Genomic DNA, 15,239 nt, shown 5'->3' with positions numbered 1-15,239 from the left:
GAGACATGGAGAGAAGCAAAGCGAGCTGAGAGGAACAGAGAGGGAAAGACTCCTGTTGTTCCGTTTTCCTAAACCACAGCCTCACAGTAGCCATCCAAGACTCCCAAACAGTATTGATTTCGTCGACTTTAATACTATGAGAGAAAAATTGTCGAATACCTTTTTTCACTGACAAAAACTAAATGGAAACTAAATGAAAACTAAGCTATGATGACTAAAACTAAGACTAAATATAAATTTCATCAACAAATACAAACTAGACTAAAATGTTAGGAAGGGACTAGTGGACAAGAGATCCAGTAAGTAAAAGACAAGTCATTTTACACTTGGTTGCATACTGAAAATAGCAGATATGCAATCTCACAACGCTTCAACTAAAACTAGACTAACACTAAAACATTCCAGGTGACTAAAACTAAATGAGAACTATTCAAAAGACTATGACTGCCTAAAACTAAAATCTAAATTTGCCGTCAAAATCAACACTGTCATCTGACTGACTGCAGCGGAGGAACATCATGTTACACAATCACACTCCGAGCATTCCTATAAACGTCTCAATAATAACCATGTCACTGTCAGCGCGACCCCCCCCCCCCCCCACACACACACACACACACACACAGACAGCGCTTGACTGAAGTTACAGTATGCATCCACAACTACTTTGCTTTGTTTTATATATATATATACATGTATATATATTCAGAATTTCTAGCTAAATAGCTACAAGCCCATCTCTGGGTTAGTGTATATCAGTAGTCCGCCTACCCATTTGTGGTTCAAAATGAACCAAATCTCCCTACAGAGAGACCACTAGAGGGAGACTGTCAGGGCTAAATTAGAAAGTGGGGTTCATGGACCTTTGAGGGGGTAAATAAGAGTGTGCAAATGGAAACTAATGGGTCCATTTGGTTCCATTTGAACACTCTCAGAGAGAGATACGGGGGGGTCCTTGAAATCAAAAAAAGTTTGACGACCACTTGTCTTTATTTGTATCATTTAGCGCGTTACACACTGTGTCCACACACACTGTCCACACAGATGGTCTGGAATTAATACACTGAAATGAACTATCTGGAACTCTTGACATTTGCTGTTCCACGTGACAGAACTGAACACACACACACACACACACACACACACAGAGCAACTTGTGGCTGATTCTAAACCCTGGCCTCTCGGCCCATAGCCCAGACCATCTCAGATCCTTATCTCACTCATTATAACCCTGCTAATGAGAGCGGCTGTTTCCCACTGGCCCGCCCGTGTTTACAATGCCACTTGCTTAACGAGCATGTGTGTTCAATCAGATAAAGCCAACAGAATGCCTTTCATTTACAACAGCTCACCCAGTAGCACCCAGTAAGCACTTTTATCCCTCCGTCGCACCTCTCTAAGCTGCAGAGGTCCCATGCATGGCACGCTAAGCCACTGCTTCTCAATGTGGGCTCCGCGGACAACCAGTGGTCTAAGTGGACCCTTACAGGTCTTTACGAGCCCATTAGACCTGAGGCTGAGTCTACAAACGCCTTCTAAAAATAAGTAGTTCTCACATTTCAATATTTTTCAAAAATGTTCCCAAAATACCAGATGTACAGGTTCACATCGCAGCAGAATAGCCAACCCCCCCAAAAAAGTATTAATGGGTTATCTCAGTCTATCAGACTAAAGATTTTAGTGTAGTACAGGGTCCCACCCAGACATTAGGTTGTGTTCCTCTGAGTACTGTTGATTTTGGGGACTAAAACTATGATGTTTTTCAATGATGAAATCTAAATAAAAACCAAGTTACAATGACTAGTAAAACTATTAACAATTTACAAATAAAAACTAGACTCAAATGTTTGGGAGAGACAAGTGGAAAAAAGATCCAGAAGAACTTGAAAGAATTAATTTTATGCTTGGTTGCATGCTGAAAATACTACTAACACTAAAACATGACAAAAACTAAACTGTATTCAAAAGACTATCAAAACAAAACGTCAACACTCTTGAGGGAGCTGCGATGATTTGCTTTGCCAAACTACTACCACAAAGCACCGCGGTTATCATACCATGTGAAACTGCCAAACATAACCCATCAATGTACCATTATGGATGTCAAATGTGTGAGGATTCAGGAACAATAAAAAAATACAGTCAAGACAAAACAGCTAGCTAATAAAAACACAAATGACTAAATTACTTAAGACATAACATGAGCATTTTTTATTCTTTCCAAACTTGCATCTCAGTGTCACCCAATTAAAAAAAAACAACAACAACTTAAGTACCACTTTACTTTTTAAGCCATTTGATAATAGCAGATCTACAAGCTCACAACACATACCATGTGAGCTTGTAAATCTGCCATTAAAACATTTGGGAAAACTTCTGAAACAAATTAAGCCATGTCCATCTATTGCAGTCATATTGGATCTTTCCGATCACGTCGGGCTCTGGTACTATGATGCTTACATGAAAGGCACAAATGGTGGTTTCTTTCAAGTGGAATGCCCAGCCAAGACAGATTTGGATCAGGTATATTGCCACCCCAGTTACCACCAAAATGCTGAATCAGACCTCCTGTTCACCCCCAACACGAAGAACGGGATCAGGCAAAGTGTCTGCCCGAGTGACCAAATAAATCTTTGTATTAAAAATAAAAATAAGTGTGCATATGGACCATGGACACGCTCTATAGTGTTTCCATAGTGGACACACTATGGAGTCGTCGACGATGCCTCATGATGGCACTGCAGTGGAAGGGGTTTTCACAGCACACTCGTCACCGTCTTCGGGCCAGGAGAGATGCTCCTGATAGAACGCGATGACAACCTGTGGGCACTTGACGTTGGCCACTTTGGAAGGCACCAGGTCGGCCTCGTCACTTCCCTTCCACTTCATCAGGAACATCAGCTCTCCAGTGCTATCGGTGGCTCCAAAGATCTTCTCCGGTTCTAGTCCTCTGTCAAAGCCACGTGGAGCAGGAGGGACCTCGACCCCCTTCTCGTCATCCGTTTTGTTCCTCTTGGAACGACTGCCGTCTTTCGTCTCATCCGCCGACTTCTTTCTCTTGGAACTACTGCCGTCTTTGTTGGTGCGTCCTGAGGCGCCTGCAGTGTCACCGCTGGCAGCAGCAGCATCACCACCGCTGCCTTTATCATAGGTCTTCATGAACTCGGCAATGAGGCCAGCACATTCCAGATTCTTCTCTGGTTCCCAGGTGTTCTGTTCCTCGGGGAATCCTTTCCACTTCAAGAAGAACTCGACTTTGCCTTTAGTGACCCTCCTGTCCAGCACCTTCTCGACAACATACTCGTCCTCCTCGGAGGCAGATGAAGACTGCACTTTTTGAGACTTCTTCCCCATGGTGGCTGCTCAACACACTGCATTACAGACAATGCATAAGTGAGTGACAAATAGTGGTGGGAAAAGTACTCACATTTCCTACTTAAGGAGAATTCCATGCTAGAAGGCTTTCTTACCTTTATTTGTAGTTGTTACGTGCCCACCAAAGAGGTCCAGGTGTTATTTTGAGGAAAACCTCCTTATTGGCTATTTCCCCTACCATAAGCCCTCAATGAATTGAATGCTGAATACTTATTTAGATGGAAATAAGCGATGGAAATAAGCAAATTAGCACAACACCCCATTCAATTCAATTCATTGCGGGCTTACGGTAGGGGAAATAGCCAATAAGGAGTTTTTGCACAAAAATGACACCAGGACCTCTTTGGTGGGGACGTAACAACTACAAATAAAAGGTAAGAAAGCCTTCTAGCATGGAATTCTCCTTTAAGTAAAAGTATCAATACTGCAATGTAGAAATACAAATGAGTAGGAAGTATTGGCATCAAAATGTACTAAAGTAGCCTACCACAAGTCAAAAGTACTCATTCTTTTGAAAATCTGAGGGAATAGCAGAACTACAAGCTCATCAGAACACATTGTGAGCTTGTAGATCGGCTATTTTAAAATGGAATAGATCCACTTCAGGCCTAATTGAATATAGGCCTGAAGTGGGTATATATTTTGTATATTTTGTAATTATAATCTAAATCTATAAAAGCAACTAGTAACTAAAGGTTTCAAAAAGAAAAGTGGAGTAAAAGTACAATATTATTTGTCTCTGAGATCTCTGAGAGAAGAAGTACAAGTATTGGAAATTGGAACTACTAGAGTAAAGTAAAACATCCTCAAAAGGTGTACTTTGTACAGTATTTGAGTAAATATGTAGTTACTTTCCATCACTGGTGACAAATAAAACCTTATTGAATCTTGAAAGTCAGTTCCATGTACGGGATGTAGACGAACCTTTTCAGAGTAGACTGTAGATGCCAAAACCAGCTGCCACCTTGTTCACTTTTGTTGTATTGTTGTATCAGTTTGTCTGCAGTGTGCACTCCAACTGACGCCCAGACTGATTGTAGATGTGAGTGAGCAGCCAGCCATGCCAACCCAGGTGTCAGCCATCACTTCCAACGAGCCACTCCCCAGATCAGCAACCAATCAGACAACACTGGTCTGATTGGTCGTATAGAGGGTATGCGCGTGACATCATCATCAAACCAGGAAGTTATGCAGGAACGCCTACTGAGTGGCAAAAAACTACTTTCTGGCCTTGACAGCCCATACATCCACACAGAAAAGTCATATCTGATTGCATTAAATGCAATTTTGCCACTCGATGTGCCATTCACTCTGTGCAGGTCACATGTACAATACCTGTATGATGCCAAAATGTGTCTGGCTCTAATGCACACAGAGGAATGCCAGAAACGTCTACAAATAAATATATGTAGTAGTGATGCCAAGGGGAAATTACTTTTCTGCATTTTACTTTTCTGCATTTGACCCAGCAACATGTTGCTTGGATTGATATGTCTTGCTAGGGACAGTTCAACAATAAGACTGGAGGAGCTGAGAATCAAACTGGGGACCCTTTTCAAGGCATCCACTCTACCCCTGAGCTACTGCTGCCTCTTTTTTTGTTTTTACTTGTGGTTCAGGACTTGAAGTGGCAATTTGGGAATCGGAAGTTTATGGTTGTGGTTTGATTTCCATGTCCAGCCTCGTCCCCACTACAGTCACACATTGTTGAGGAATAGGCCTACACTGATGAGCAGGTTGGTTGTGCCTTGCATGGCTACCTCTACCATCAGTGTGTGTGAACTGTGAATGGGTGATGAAGTGCTTAAGGCGCTATAAATGCACCACCAGTCCACCACTCATCTTTCCACTCTCCTTCTATAATTGCAGGGAGCTATGAGGGCCTGATTTGTGAGTAGTGTACATACACTTCAACCAGTCTCGTTGGAAAATCAATACCTTAAATCTTGGCTGCAATCTGGCTGCTGCATTAGAGCCAGACATAAACACCAATTATTATTAGGGGGAGGATAGAGTTGTGATCCTGTGTAAGTTGAGGAATTGATGGTTGATTTGAATCAGCCTGTGGGATGGGGATTGATGATGATGATGATGATGATGATGGGGATTGTTTGACAAGTAGAATATAAATAGTGAATTTGGTTTGGAATGACCTCACAGATTTTATGCCAGACAGATGCGCAAGCAGGTAGACAGATTAATGTAATGCCACAAACTGTCTTGTATAAACAAAGTAGATGTGAAAAGGGGATACATATCTTGGCTACTGCATGAAAATGATAGTCTATTTTAATTCGTGGTTAATATTGGAGATAATTCTGTTTTGGGAGTCTAGACTAGATCATTATCTCTGTGTGATGAGGTTCATAGATTCTTAAGAGGTGCCCCTGAGACATTATAGACCAAATTGCACATGTGCTCAGGCAGGTAATGTGCTCAGATAATCAAGCAAGGTAGCATGCATAGACAAGTCTTGAACTACTACAACACACCAAAAGACGCAATCGCACGCACCTCCTCCTCCTCTTCTATAATTATTCTTAATTATCTTTTTGCTATTCATACAGTAGCTGTATCTACTTTTTCCTCTGTATTTGCGCTGCCTCTGGAAACTGAATTCCCCCTGCGGGATAATTACATAATATATCTACACACAAAGCAGTTACACAAGACAGGCACATGGCTTCTGAGAATGCCACACATACAGTATGAAACACTTAAACTTCACGAGTGTGACAGTTGGCTGTGTGCATTCACATCAGCTCATTGCATGGCTCTGCCATTTCCAATTCAGGGCGGGATTTGGTAGATGTTCCTATGCCGAATCGACTTACAAGTGTGAAATCGGAGTAAGCATGAAGCCTAGACAACAAACAAGGTAAATAGTCACATAAGTAGAGTGCAAAGAGAACAATGTAATCCCTCAAAGAAACTAGGATACCAGATAAACATCAGCACTAGCATCTGTCTAAACAAGCTATCTAAACAACATTCCCTGCTGCTCCTAACTCATTCCTTAATTCTCTACTGGACACTGGTCCAAGTAGTAGTAGTTTGAGCTTTTGCTTTATACTGTATAAATCTGCATCTTAATTTTCCTAAACTGGCCTCACATTTTGCTACTATACTGCTCTGATGACCATGACATTGGATGTGACAGATGATAGAGGGGGTAAAGGAATAACAGAGGACAAAGAGTCTATACACAGTACACACTACACACAGAGAGGCATGCAGGCGCTGAGGTAGTCATTGGGTAAGGAGGAGAGCCAGACTGATGTATCAACTCGGCCAATATGTCAAAATATCAACCATTATTTAACTTTTTGATGATCAGTGTTGCAATTATTCAATAGGGCCTATAGGGCTTAAAGCAGAACTATGTAACTCTTTTTTTTTTACTGAATAAAATGTGATTTTGTCCAATCACGTTACAATATATATGACTTACAATTGGGTTGGTTACATTTTTGTCTCCCTGCTCTTTTATTGAGACATTTAGATCAAGTCAAGAGGTCGTGTCAGGTTCCGACAGGTTTATCCCCTGAGCAAATCCGAGGTAGAAGAGGTGTGTTATGTATACGTTTACTTGTTTTCCTGTGCATTACATTTATATTCTTTTCATATATATATATATATATATATATATATATAGTGATCATCAAAAACAGTTATTTGATTGCTTATAAGTTAAATGTTCACAATTTATTTCATCGGAATGTACGTTTTTCTAATTGATTACCGGTAGAAGTGATTTTGTGCTTTTGGCATAGGTCAAAACATCAATTAGTAAGCGGTGGTTGGGCTCTGGTAAGGAGCTGTAGCTTGTAATGCAGCCTGTATTTGAGGTCTTGTAATGCAGCCTGGTTTTGAGGTCTTGTAATGCAGCCTGTACGTATTTGAGGTCTTGTAATGCAGCCTGTATTTGAGGTCTTGTAATGCAGCCTGTATTTGAGGTCTTGTAATGCAGCCTGTATTTGAGGTCTTGTAATGCAGCCTGTATTTGAGGTCTTGTAATGCAGCCTGGTTTTGAGGTCTTGTAATGCAGCCTGTATTTGAGGTCTTGTAATGCAGCCTGTATTTGAGGTCTTGTAATGCAGCCTGTATTTGAGGTCTTGTAATGCAGCCTGGTTTTGAGGTCTTGTAATGCAGCCTGGTTTTGAGGTCTTGTAATGCAGCCTGGTTTTGAGGTCTTGTAATGCAGCCTGGTTTTGAGGTCTTGTAATGCAGCCTGGTTTTGAGGTCTTGTAATGCAGCCTGGTTTTGAGGTCTTGTAATGCAGCCTGTATTTGAGGTCTTGTAATGCAGCCTGTATTTGAGGTCTTGTAATGCAGCCTGGTTTTGAGGTCTTGTAATGCAGCCTGGTTTTGAGGTCTTGTAATGCAGCCTGGTTTTGAGGTCTTGTAATGAAGCCTGGTTTTGAGGTCTTGTAATGAAGCCTGGTTTTGAGGTCTGGTTTTGAGGTCTGGTTTTGAGGTCTGGCCCATGTGCACTGTAGGTCCCCTCTGTCTGACCCTGCACCCCTGCGGCCTACCATATTGAAAACCCATTCAGAACAAAATGTTGTACAGGATTTAACATGCTTGGCTTGTCTGACACTGTAAAATCACACTCCGATCACACTTTCAAAGCACTGCTGCTCTCCCCATTACCGTTTTCCATGGATATACCAGCAGCCAAATTCCAGAATTCCCAGTCGGAGTGTCAGGCCATGAAGGCACATGAGAGAGGGAGGGAGGGAGTGTGTGAGATGGGGGGAAAAAAATGGTAGAAATAGATACTGTAACTAAATAGAATCTGAGAGGAAAGGAACTCCAGTTGAGAAGAAAGGATCTCCTGTTGTTCTGTTAACTACTTAATCCCTATTTTGCCTACAACTTTCTTGTACTTGTCCGTAATTCAAAGCCATGCAGGTCTCGCCTCGCAAGCGCCAACATTTCTACCGTTGAGCCATAACAGATATCCTGTTTTAGTGACTATGACTTGTGCTTTGGCCTGCATGCAGTACCACTTGTCAACCAGTAGTGGTCCCAGCCGACCACAGGATATACTTGTGGGATCGCTATTAAGGTATCACACTATTGTTAGTCCCACACGGTTTCTTTATTCTTTTTCTCCTTTTTAGTCCTTCATACTTTTAGCAAGACACTCCGTTCCAACTCTACGACGTTCGGCGTCGTAGACCAAAACTAAATGAAAACAAAGCTATGATGACTAAAACTAACACCAAGTGTTAAAGTGTTGACAATTTTGTCAACAGATAAAAAACTATAGACTAAAGTGTTAGGAAGGGACTAGTGGACAAGAGATCCAGTATAAGTACATTTACACATAAGTAAATTTACACTTGGTTTGCAACGCGTCACAGCACCATGCGTTGTGAGCTTGTAGATCGGCTATTTTCAGCAAGTGTAAAATCAAGTCATTATGACTGCGTCACTTCTTCCTTCTCGTCTATAACGACATGCCCTAAATGGTAGACACCAGGTTGAAAGTGGCCATCGTAAACATGAGACGACGGTGACCAGCGGCGCAGTACAACTGCATTAAAAGTCAGTAGGGATTTTATGAGGGAAAATTGAGGCCCAGGTCCAGGCCTCAGTGTGTCAGTGCGAAGCTGCTATACGTTTAGGACAGCCTGACGCTTTCCACCTGAGTCAGCTGTGAAACACACGTGACCTGTAGGCGTAGCAGGCAACTTCTCAACCTTATTTGTCTTATTCTTTTGAGTGGTGCAACCACTCCAAGGAACAGCAATGTCCGTGTTCACCTATGTGACGTCGTTAACACACCCATGCATGCACCTACAGTATGTGGCTGTGAGCACCAGTATGGCTATGAGTACCAGTAGGGGCGCTGTTGTGCCAGAAACAGAGAGAGAGATAGTGCTGCACTGTTGCCTGCTAATGAGAGAGAGAGAGAGAGAGAGGGGGGGGGGGGGGGGGGGGGGAGGGGGGGGGGGGGAGTTGCACCACTCAGTTCACACGGGTGTGATGTTTACCTCTGAACCACTAACGTATTTCAAACAATCCTCCCCCCACCTCATCACATATTGTATATTGTTAGCATATGAAAGAATAGTCCCAGTCCTTTCTGCAGTGCATGTTTTTGTTATTAATATTAAACAATAATTATGTCGAAGCCCTCTTGGAGATAAGTTTTTTTTCTTTTTTTTTTAACCATTGCTTTTTAAAAGACATGGATTTTCTACTTCAACTGGACCGTTTTTTGAAGTTCACCACCTTCTATTTTCTTTCCACTGTGAACTCTTACAAACTCAAATGAATAGAACTGTTAAATAACTCTTGTCCTGTAGGCCTACGTATTTAGTAAAACCCTCTCCAAAGAGCACCTGTTTGCAGTTTTCTACTACAAACTAAGGTAAGAGTAATGACCCACAAAGCACTACTTCCTGTTTTTCTGATCCCTCTTGGAGATATTGGACCCCCAGTTTGATAGGCACTAGCTAAAACACAGATCATTATTAGCTAATTGTGTTTTATTATCTGGGACGCCATTCTACACTGGAAAATCCTCAGTGTTAATTGAAACTCTAAGAGGACCCATACGTCCAAATGGTGCTTTTGGTTCCATTTGTACACTCTCAGAGTTACAGACCCGTATGGCTCCAACTGGACCACTGGTGGTGCCCAGAGCTGATGTTAAGAACCAATGGCATAAATAAAACCGTGCCATGCTCATTACAGTAAGTCCATAATTAAGGAACTATTAAGTTTCATATTAACCACACATGTAATAACACGCAACTGAAGAACAAGTGTCTTTCATATTGTGCAGTGCATGAGGAAAATGGTTATTAAGTGTCTGAGTATGTGGACATGCAGTAAGCACCCCTGACACCCTGTGGTCAAGATTTTACAAGTTTCCTCTAGTCATCTGTGGTGCACTGACCAATACCTTCGGCATGATCTGGTGATGTCACTGTGTGTTACCAAGGTTACCATGGTGATGACCTCTATTCTAAGAGACTACCAGAGTGTGGGGGGGGGGGGGGGGGAGAGAGAGGGAAATGTTGAGAGAATCAGTGCTAGAAAAGAGAGAAAGGGAAATAATGAGACTTAGAGCAGGTAGTGTGATTTGATCCATATAGAAGATGTCAATCTGTAAAAAATAATCTCTCACCATTGAAGCTAATTCAAACCTAACTTCAGGCAAGTACAAAAAGATGTAGGCGCAAACTTTCGCAAAGCTTTTCTCCCTTGCATGCCCCTTGTGGGTGGCCATGGTACTACTGGATAAAAGCTATAAGCTATATTCGTACCGGTCGGTATGGGACTATGGGCTGCAGGCTTTGTAGTACCGGTTGGTATGGGCCTCAGGCTTCGGACCGGTTGGTATGGGCTGCAGGCTTTGTAGTACCGGTTGGTATGGGCTGCAGGCTTCGTACCGGTTGGTATGGGCTGCAGGCTTCGTACCGGTTGGTATGGGCTGCAGGCTTCGTACCGGTTGGTATGGGCTGCAGGCTTCGTACCGGTTGGTATGGGCTGCAGGCTTCGGACCGGTCGGTATGGGCTGCAGGCTTCGTACCGGTCGGTATGGGCTGCAGGCTTCGTACCGGTTGGTATGGGCTGGAGGCTTCGGACCGGTTGGTATGGGCTGCAGGCTTCGTACCGGTTGGTATGGGCTGCAGGCTTCGGACCGGTTGGTATGGGCTGCAGGCTTCGTACCGGTTGGTATGGGCTGCAGGCTTCGTACCGGTTGGTATGGGCTGCAGGCTTCGTACCGGTCGGTATGGGCTGCAGGCTTCGTACCGGTTGGTATGGGCTGCAGGCTTCGTACCGGTCGGTATGGGCTGCAGGCTTCGGACCGGTCTGTATGGGCTGCAGGCTTCGGACCGGTCTGTATGGGCTGCAGGCTTCGGACCGGTCTGTATGGGCTGCAGGCTTCGGACCGGTCGGTATGGGCTGCAGGCTTCGGACCGGTCGGTATGGGCTGCAGGCTTCGGACCGGTCGGTATGGGCTGCAGGCTTCGGACCGGTCGGTATGGGCTGCAGGCTTCGGACCGGTCAGTATGAGCTGGAGGCTTCGGACCGGTCGGTATGGGCTGCAGGCTTCGGACCGGTCGGTATGGGCTGCCGCCCGGTATTTGGCCTGGCCTGGTCTGGTGATGACCTCTCTAGCCAGTCCTTCCTGGACATTTACACTTACAGTATGGCTTGAATTCCCATGTCACGTTTTTTGGCCTTCTGATTCTTTCACTGCCATTAATGCCAATACTGACGTGCAGAGAAACGTAGGTTCTCAATATCTTTCCATGAGCCTTACATTTTCCATTCAGTGTGTGTGTGTGTGTGTGTGTGTGTGTGTGTGTGTGTGTGTGTGTGTGTGTGTGTGTGTGTGTGTGTGTGTGTGTGTGTGTCACAGAGAAAGAGAGAGACTTAACAAGAGCCACATGTTTGGCTGAGGCCACTCATCTAGCTCTGGTCTGACATACTGTTACACAGCACTGTGAAGGATGGAAACATGCAGAAGCACTTTACACCTCTGTTCAATTGTATACATGCACACCACCTATTTGTTCTCTATTTACACGTGCAACCAATTCCACTGGCTTCGTTTCATTTTATCTGCAGATGGCTTCTTTTTTAACATGATGTATATCAGTGATTTTCAACCCCCAGATTGATACAGAAGAACCATGCACCCACTTGTATAAAAACATTTTCTCTGGCACAGCGATCTACACTGTAAAATTGTGGAACCGTATGGGTCCATAAGGTTCCATTTGTAGTTTTGTACACTGTCAGAGTTACAGTATAGGCGCTTAAGGGTCTAATTGGTTTCTTCTGACTATCAATCAGGAGGTGGGAACCTCCTGGAACCCCCTTGGGTATGGTCGATATAGCACACAAGAGTGCGCTCTGATGTCATTGTGTGTACACAAGTTCTGTTGCATCCTGTTTTGGGACTGTTTCTTTGCGCCAGAGTAAAACTGTTTATTTCAATAATGGCCCAAGGGAGCACTTGTGCCAAGTGGATCATTGCTTGGTGTGTTCATCCAAGCATTTTATCAGAAGTTTTTGTTACTGTAAAGCCACCAGCAGGGGTGGAGTTCACCCCCCCCGTTTCGGATAAGACTACTGTAGCTATAATGGCTTAATTGTCACTCCTCATGGTTGTGCAAAAATCCTGTCACGTTCACAGTTCCCACACAGAAGCTCACAGTTCAAAGAGAGTAAAGAGACTACCTGAAAGTTTCAGGTGTTCACTAGCAAATAAGTTGTATTGATTGGGTGATTGGGTCACTGCAGTAACAGCAACAGTAAACAGTAAACTGTGACTACTAGCCCATTCTGACCGGGCACCCATTTTGGTGTTGGCATCATGTTATGCTTTAGCTATTGAAAAATAGCAGATCTACAAGCTCGTATCGCGCCACCGAGTGGCGCGATACGAGCTTGTAGGTCTGCTATTTTTGAAAAATCGAAGACACTTTTAGAATCTGATCTCAGGTCAGAATGGGTTAATAATGAAACTGTCAGGATGTAACAGACATTTTTAGAATCTGATCTCAGGTCAGAATGGGCTAGTTGGCAAAGTGACACTACAGTACATACTGTATGACGCAATCATTCCGGCCGTAAGACATTTTCCACTTCTGAAAAATGGCGGACAGGAGAGGTACTGTTACGCTGTATTCGGAGATGGAAACACATTTGCTAACACGTTTTTGGCAGACAAAGACATGCCTCCGAGTGAAAATACTTGCTGCCGTCTTTGGACTGTACTAAAGTTTGCAGGTGTTATTCATGGACATGGCTGTCGTGTGACTGGCTAAGGGAAGTGACTCACAGAGCAGCCAGAACTGTTATGTGAAACACAATGTAAAATACAGTATTCAATCTCCTTGGTAAATATGCCTATCAATTCAAAACACTGAGAGTAGCCATAGGAAACCACATGACAAACATTTACAGCTCTCCCAAGGGACTGCTCTTTGCTACAGTCATGTTCAAAACAGCCTCTGTCCAAGTTATCTTTCCTAGAAGCGTGAATCATTCTAGATGAGTCTCTAATCTGTAGCACACTAAACACCAAGAAGTGTATGATTTCATCGTACTTTCCCACCCCATCCTTCTCCAGCTCCTACTCCTCCGCTATGCCCCCATGCAGCTCCCTTCCTGCCAAAACTAGGACCCCCCCCTGGACTGGATCCATGGAAGAAGTGGTGAGCACAGCAGAAAGTACGGAGAGAGAGAGAGAGAGAGAGAGAGAGAGAGAGAGAGAGAGAGAGAGAGAGAGAGAGAGAGAGAGAGAGAGAGAGAGAGAGAGAGAGAGAGAGAGAGACAGAGAGAGAGAGAGACAGAGACAGAGACAGAGACAGAGACAGAGACAGACAGACAGACAGACAGACAGACAGACAGACAGACAGACAGACAGACAGACAGACAGACAGACAGACAGACAGACAGACAGACAGACAGACAGACAGACAGACAGACAGGAAAGAAAGAAAGAAAGAAAGAAAGAAATTGCAATGACAGACAATAGTTGCAGCAAATTACAGCTGACTGAACTGGCCAGTCAATGATCAGACTAAGTAAATTTATAACTACTGAGCCAACCGGAAAGACATTGAGAAGCTCATGTAATGGCACACTCACGCATGCACGCACGCACGCACACGCAGTCACACACACGCAGTCACGCACACGTGCATGTTCGCAAACACAGTCACACGCACAGTTATAAAGGGGATTATGTAATGCAGCACAGCGTCTTATTCCTGGCCCTTCTCATAATAATGGTCTCATTTGTCACATTTGGCGGAGAGATGCTGTGATCTCATCCATATATTCTGCAGATGTCAGCACTATGATGTTCTCCCTTGGCCCAGAACAATCAATTGTTATGGTACAAGGGACAGTTTCAACCAGAGGAAAATCCGAGAAGCTCAGAAGAAGAAGAAGAAGTAGGAGGAGAAACAGAAGAAAGGAAGCATTGTTTGGTCTTACCTTTCGACCTTCTTGGCCCAGCAGTCCAACCGGGCCAAACATCCCTGTGTCTCCCTGCAAGAACAGAACAGGATTGTCAGCACACAATTAGGCCTTTCACGAATTTTTAGTTGACGATGAATTGTCCTACCAAAAATTGCGATTAAAGATTTCATTCTGTTTTAGGCATTGAACATTGGGACGAAATGTCATTTCTACTTGTCCTGTGGGGCTTTGTAAACAAAAGCTGCACAGTCTAGATGTTAGACAAATAACTTTAATATGCACAGAAATGACATCAGGTCAATATCGATAATTTCATTCCAATCTACAAGCTCACACTGTGTCTCACTGCGATGTGGTGTTAGTGAGCTTGTTGACTGGTTACTGTATTGGTTTTATAGTAACGTGTGCATGGCTAAAGTGACATGCTTAAAATAGAAAAGCAGCTGATATACAGATTTCACTGTCTCTTGTACGTGATAGACATACTGTAAGTGTATGCAAAAATGATGGCAAAAATGATACCTTCTCTCCTTTAGGTGCTGGTCCAGGAGAAATGCCTGGGTCTCCCTTTCTCCCCTAAACAAAAACACACAAGATACTTCATGATGAAAACTACCTCAATCTTGACTAATCTTATTGTCTTACATTTTCATTAAAGGCAATACAAACACAATTCAATATTCTTCAAGCTCACAGTGCATTGCTTCGTGTGTGAGCCGGTTAGGTAGACATGCTATTTTCACTATAATGTCGTAGGACAAAGTACAGCATCAGGTTTTAAGTGGTAAAATGCTAAACTGAGAGATGGATTACACGAAGGATGGGCTGACAGCGAAACCCTTCGGTGACTGTCAGATTGCCGTTGGATCATCACAGAGTCAGTGTTACACAGGATGATGTCGA

At 43.5% G+C, this 15,239-nt stretch overlaps 2 protein-coding genes across 2 annotated transcripts in view; both read right to left on the bottom strand.

Annotated features, from left to right (window-relative positions):
- The window catches only part of LOC310879189 (uncharacterized protein), a 131,276-nt gene that overhangs the window by 73,888 nt on the left and 42,149 nt on the right, over positions 1–15,239 (bottom strand). The window contains exons 6-7 of the mRNA XM_083793650.1: positions 14,859–14,912; positions 14,352–14,405 (exon numbers count right to left, since the gene is read on the bottom strand). Coding sequence (XP_083649776.1) covers positions 14,352–14,405; positions 14,859–14,912 — 108 coding nt within the window. The remainder of the gene's footprint in view (positions 1–14,351; positions 14,406–14,858; positions 14,913–15,239) is intronic.
- LOC310879627 (chromobox protein homolog 5-like) lies at positions 2,728–3,354 on the bottom strand (the record flags this gene model as incomplete). The annotated part of the gene is made up of 1 exon (XM_083794397.1): positions 2,728–3,354. The coding sequence occupies one exon, from the start codon at positions 3,352–3,354 to the stop codon at positions 2,728–2,730; it is 627 nt and encodes a 208-aa protein (XP_083650523.1).

Source organism: Protomyctophum parallelum (assembly GCF_964188405.1).
Source record: "Protomyctophum parallelum genome assembly, chromosome: 21".
Classification (NCBI taxonomy): domain Eukaryota; kingdom Metazoa; phylum Chordata; class Actinopteri; order Myctophiformes; family Myctophidae; genus Protomyctophum; species Protomyctophum parallelum.
The sequence above is the reverse complement of the archived record's forward strand: the minus strand, read 5'-3'. Positions and strand labels throughout refer to the sequence as shown.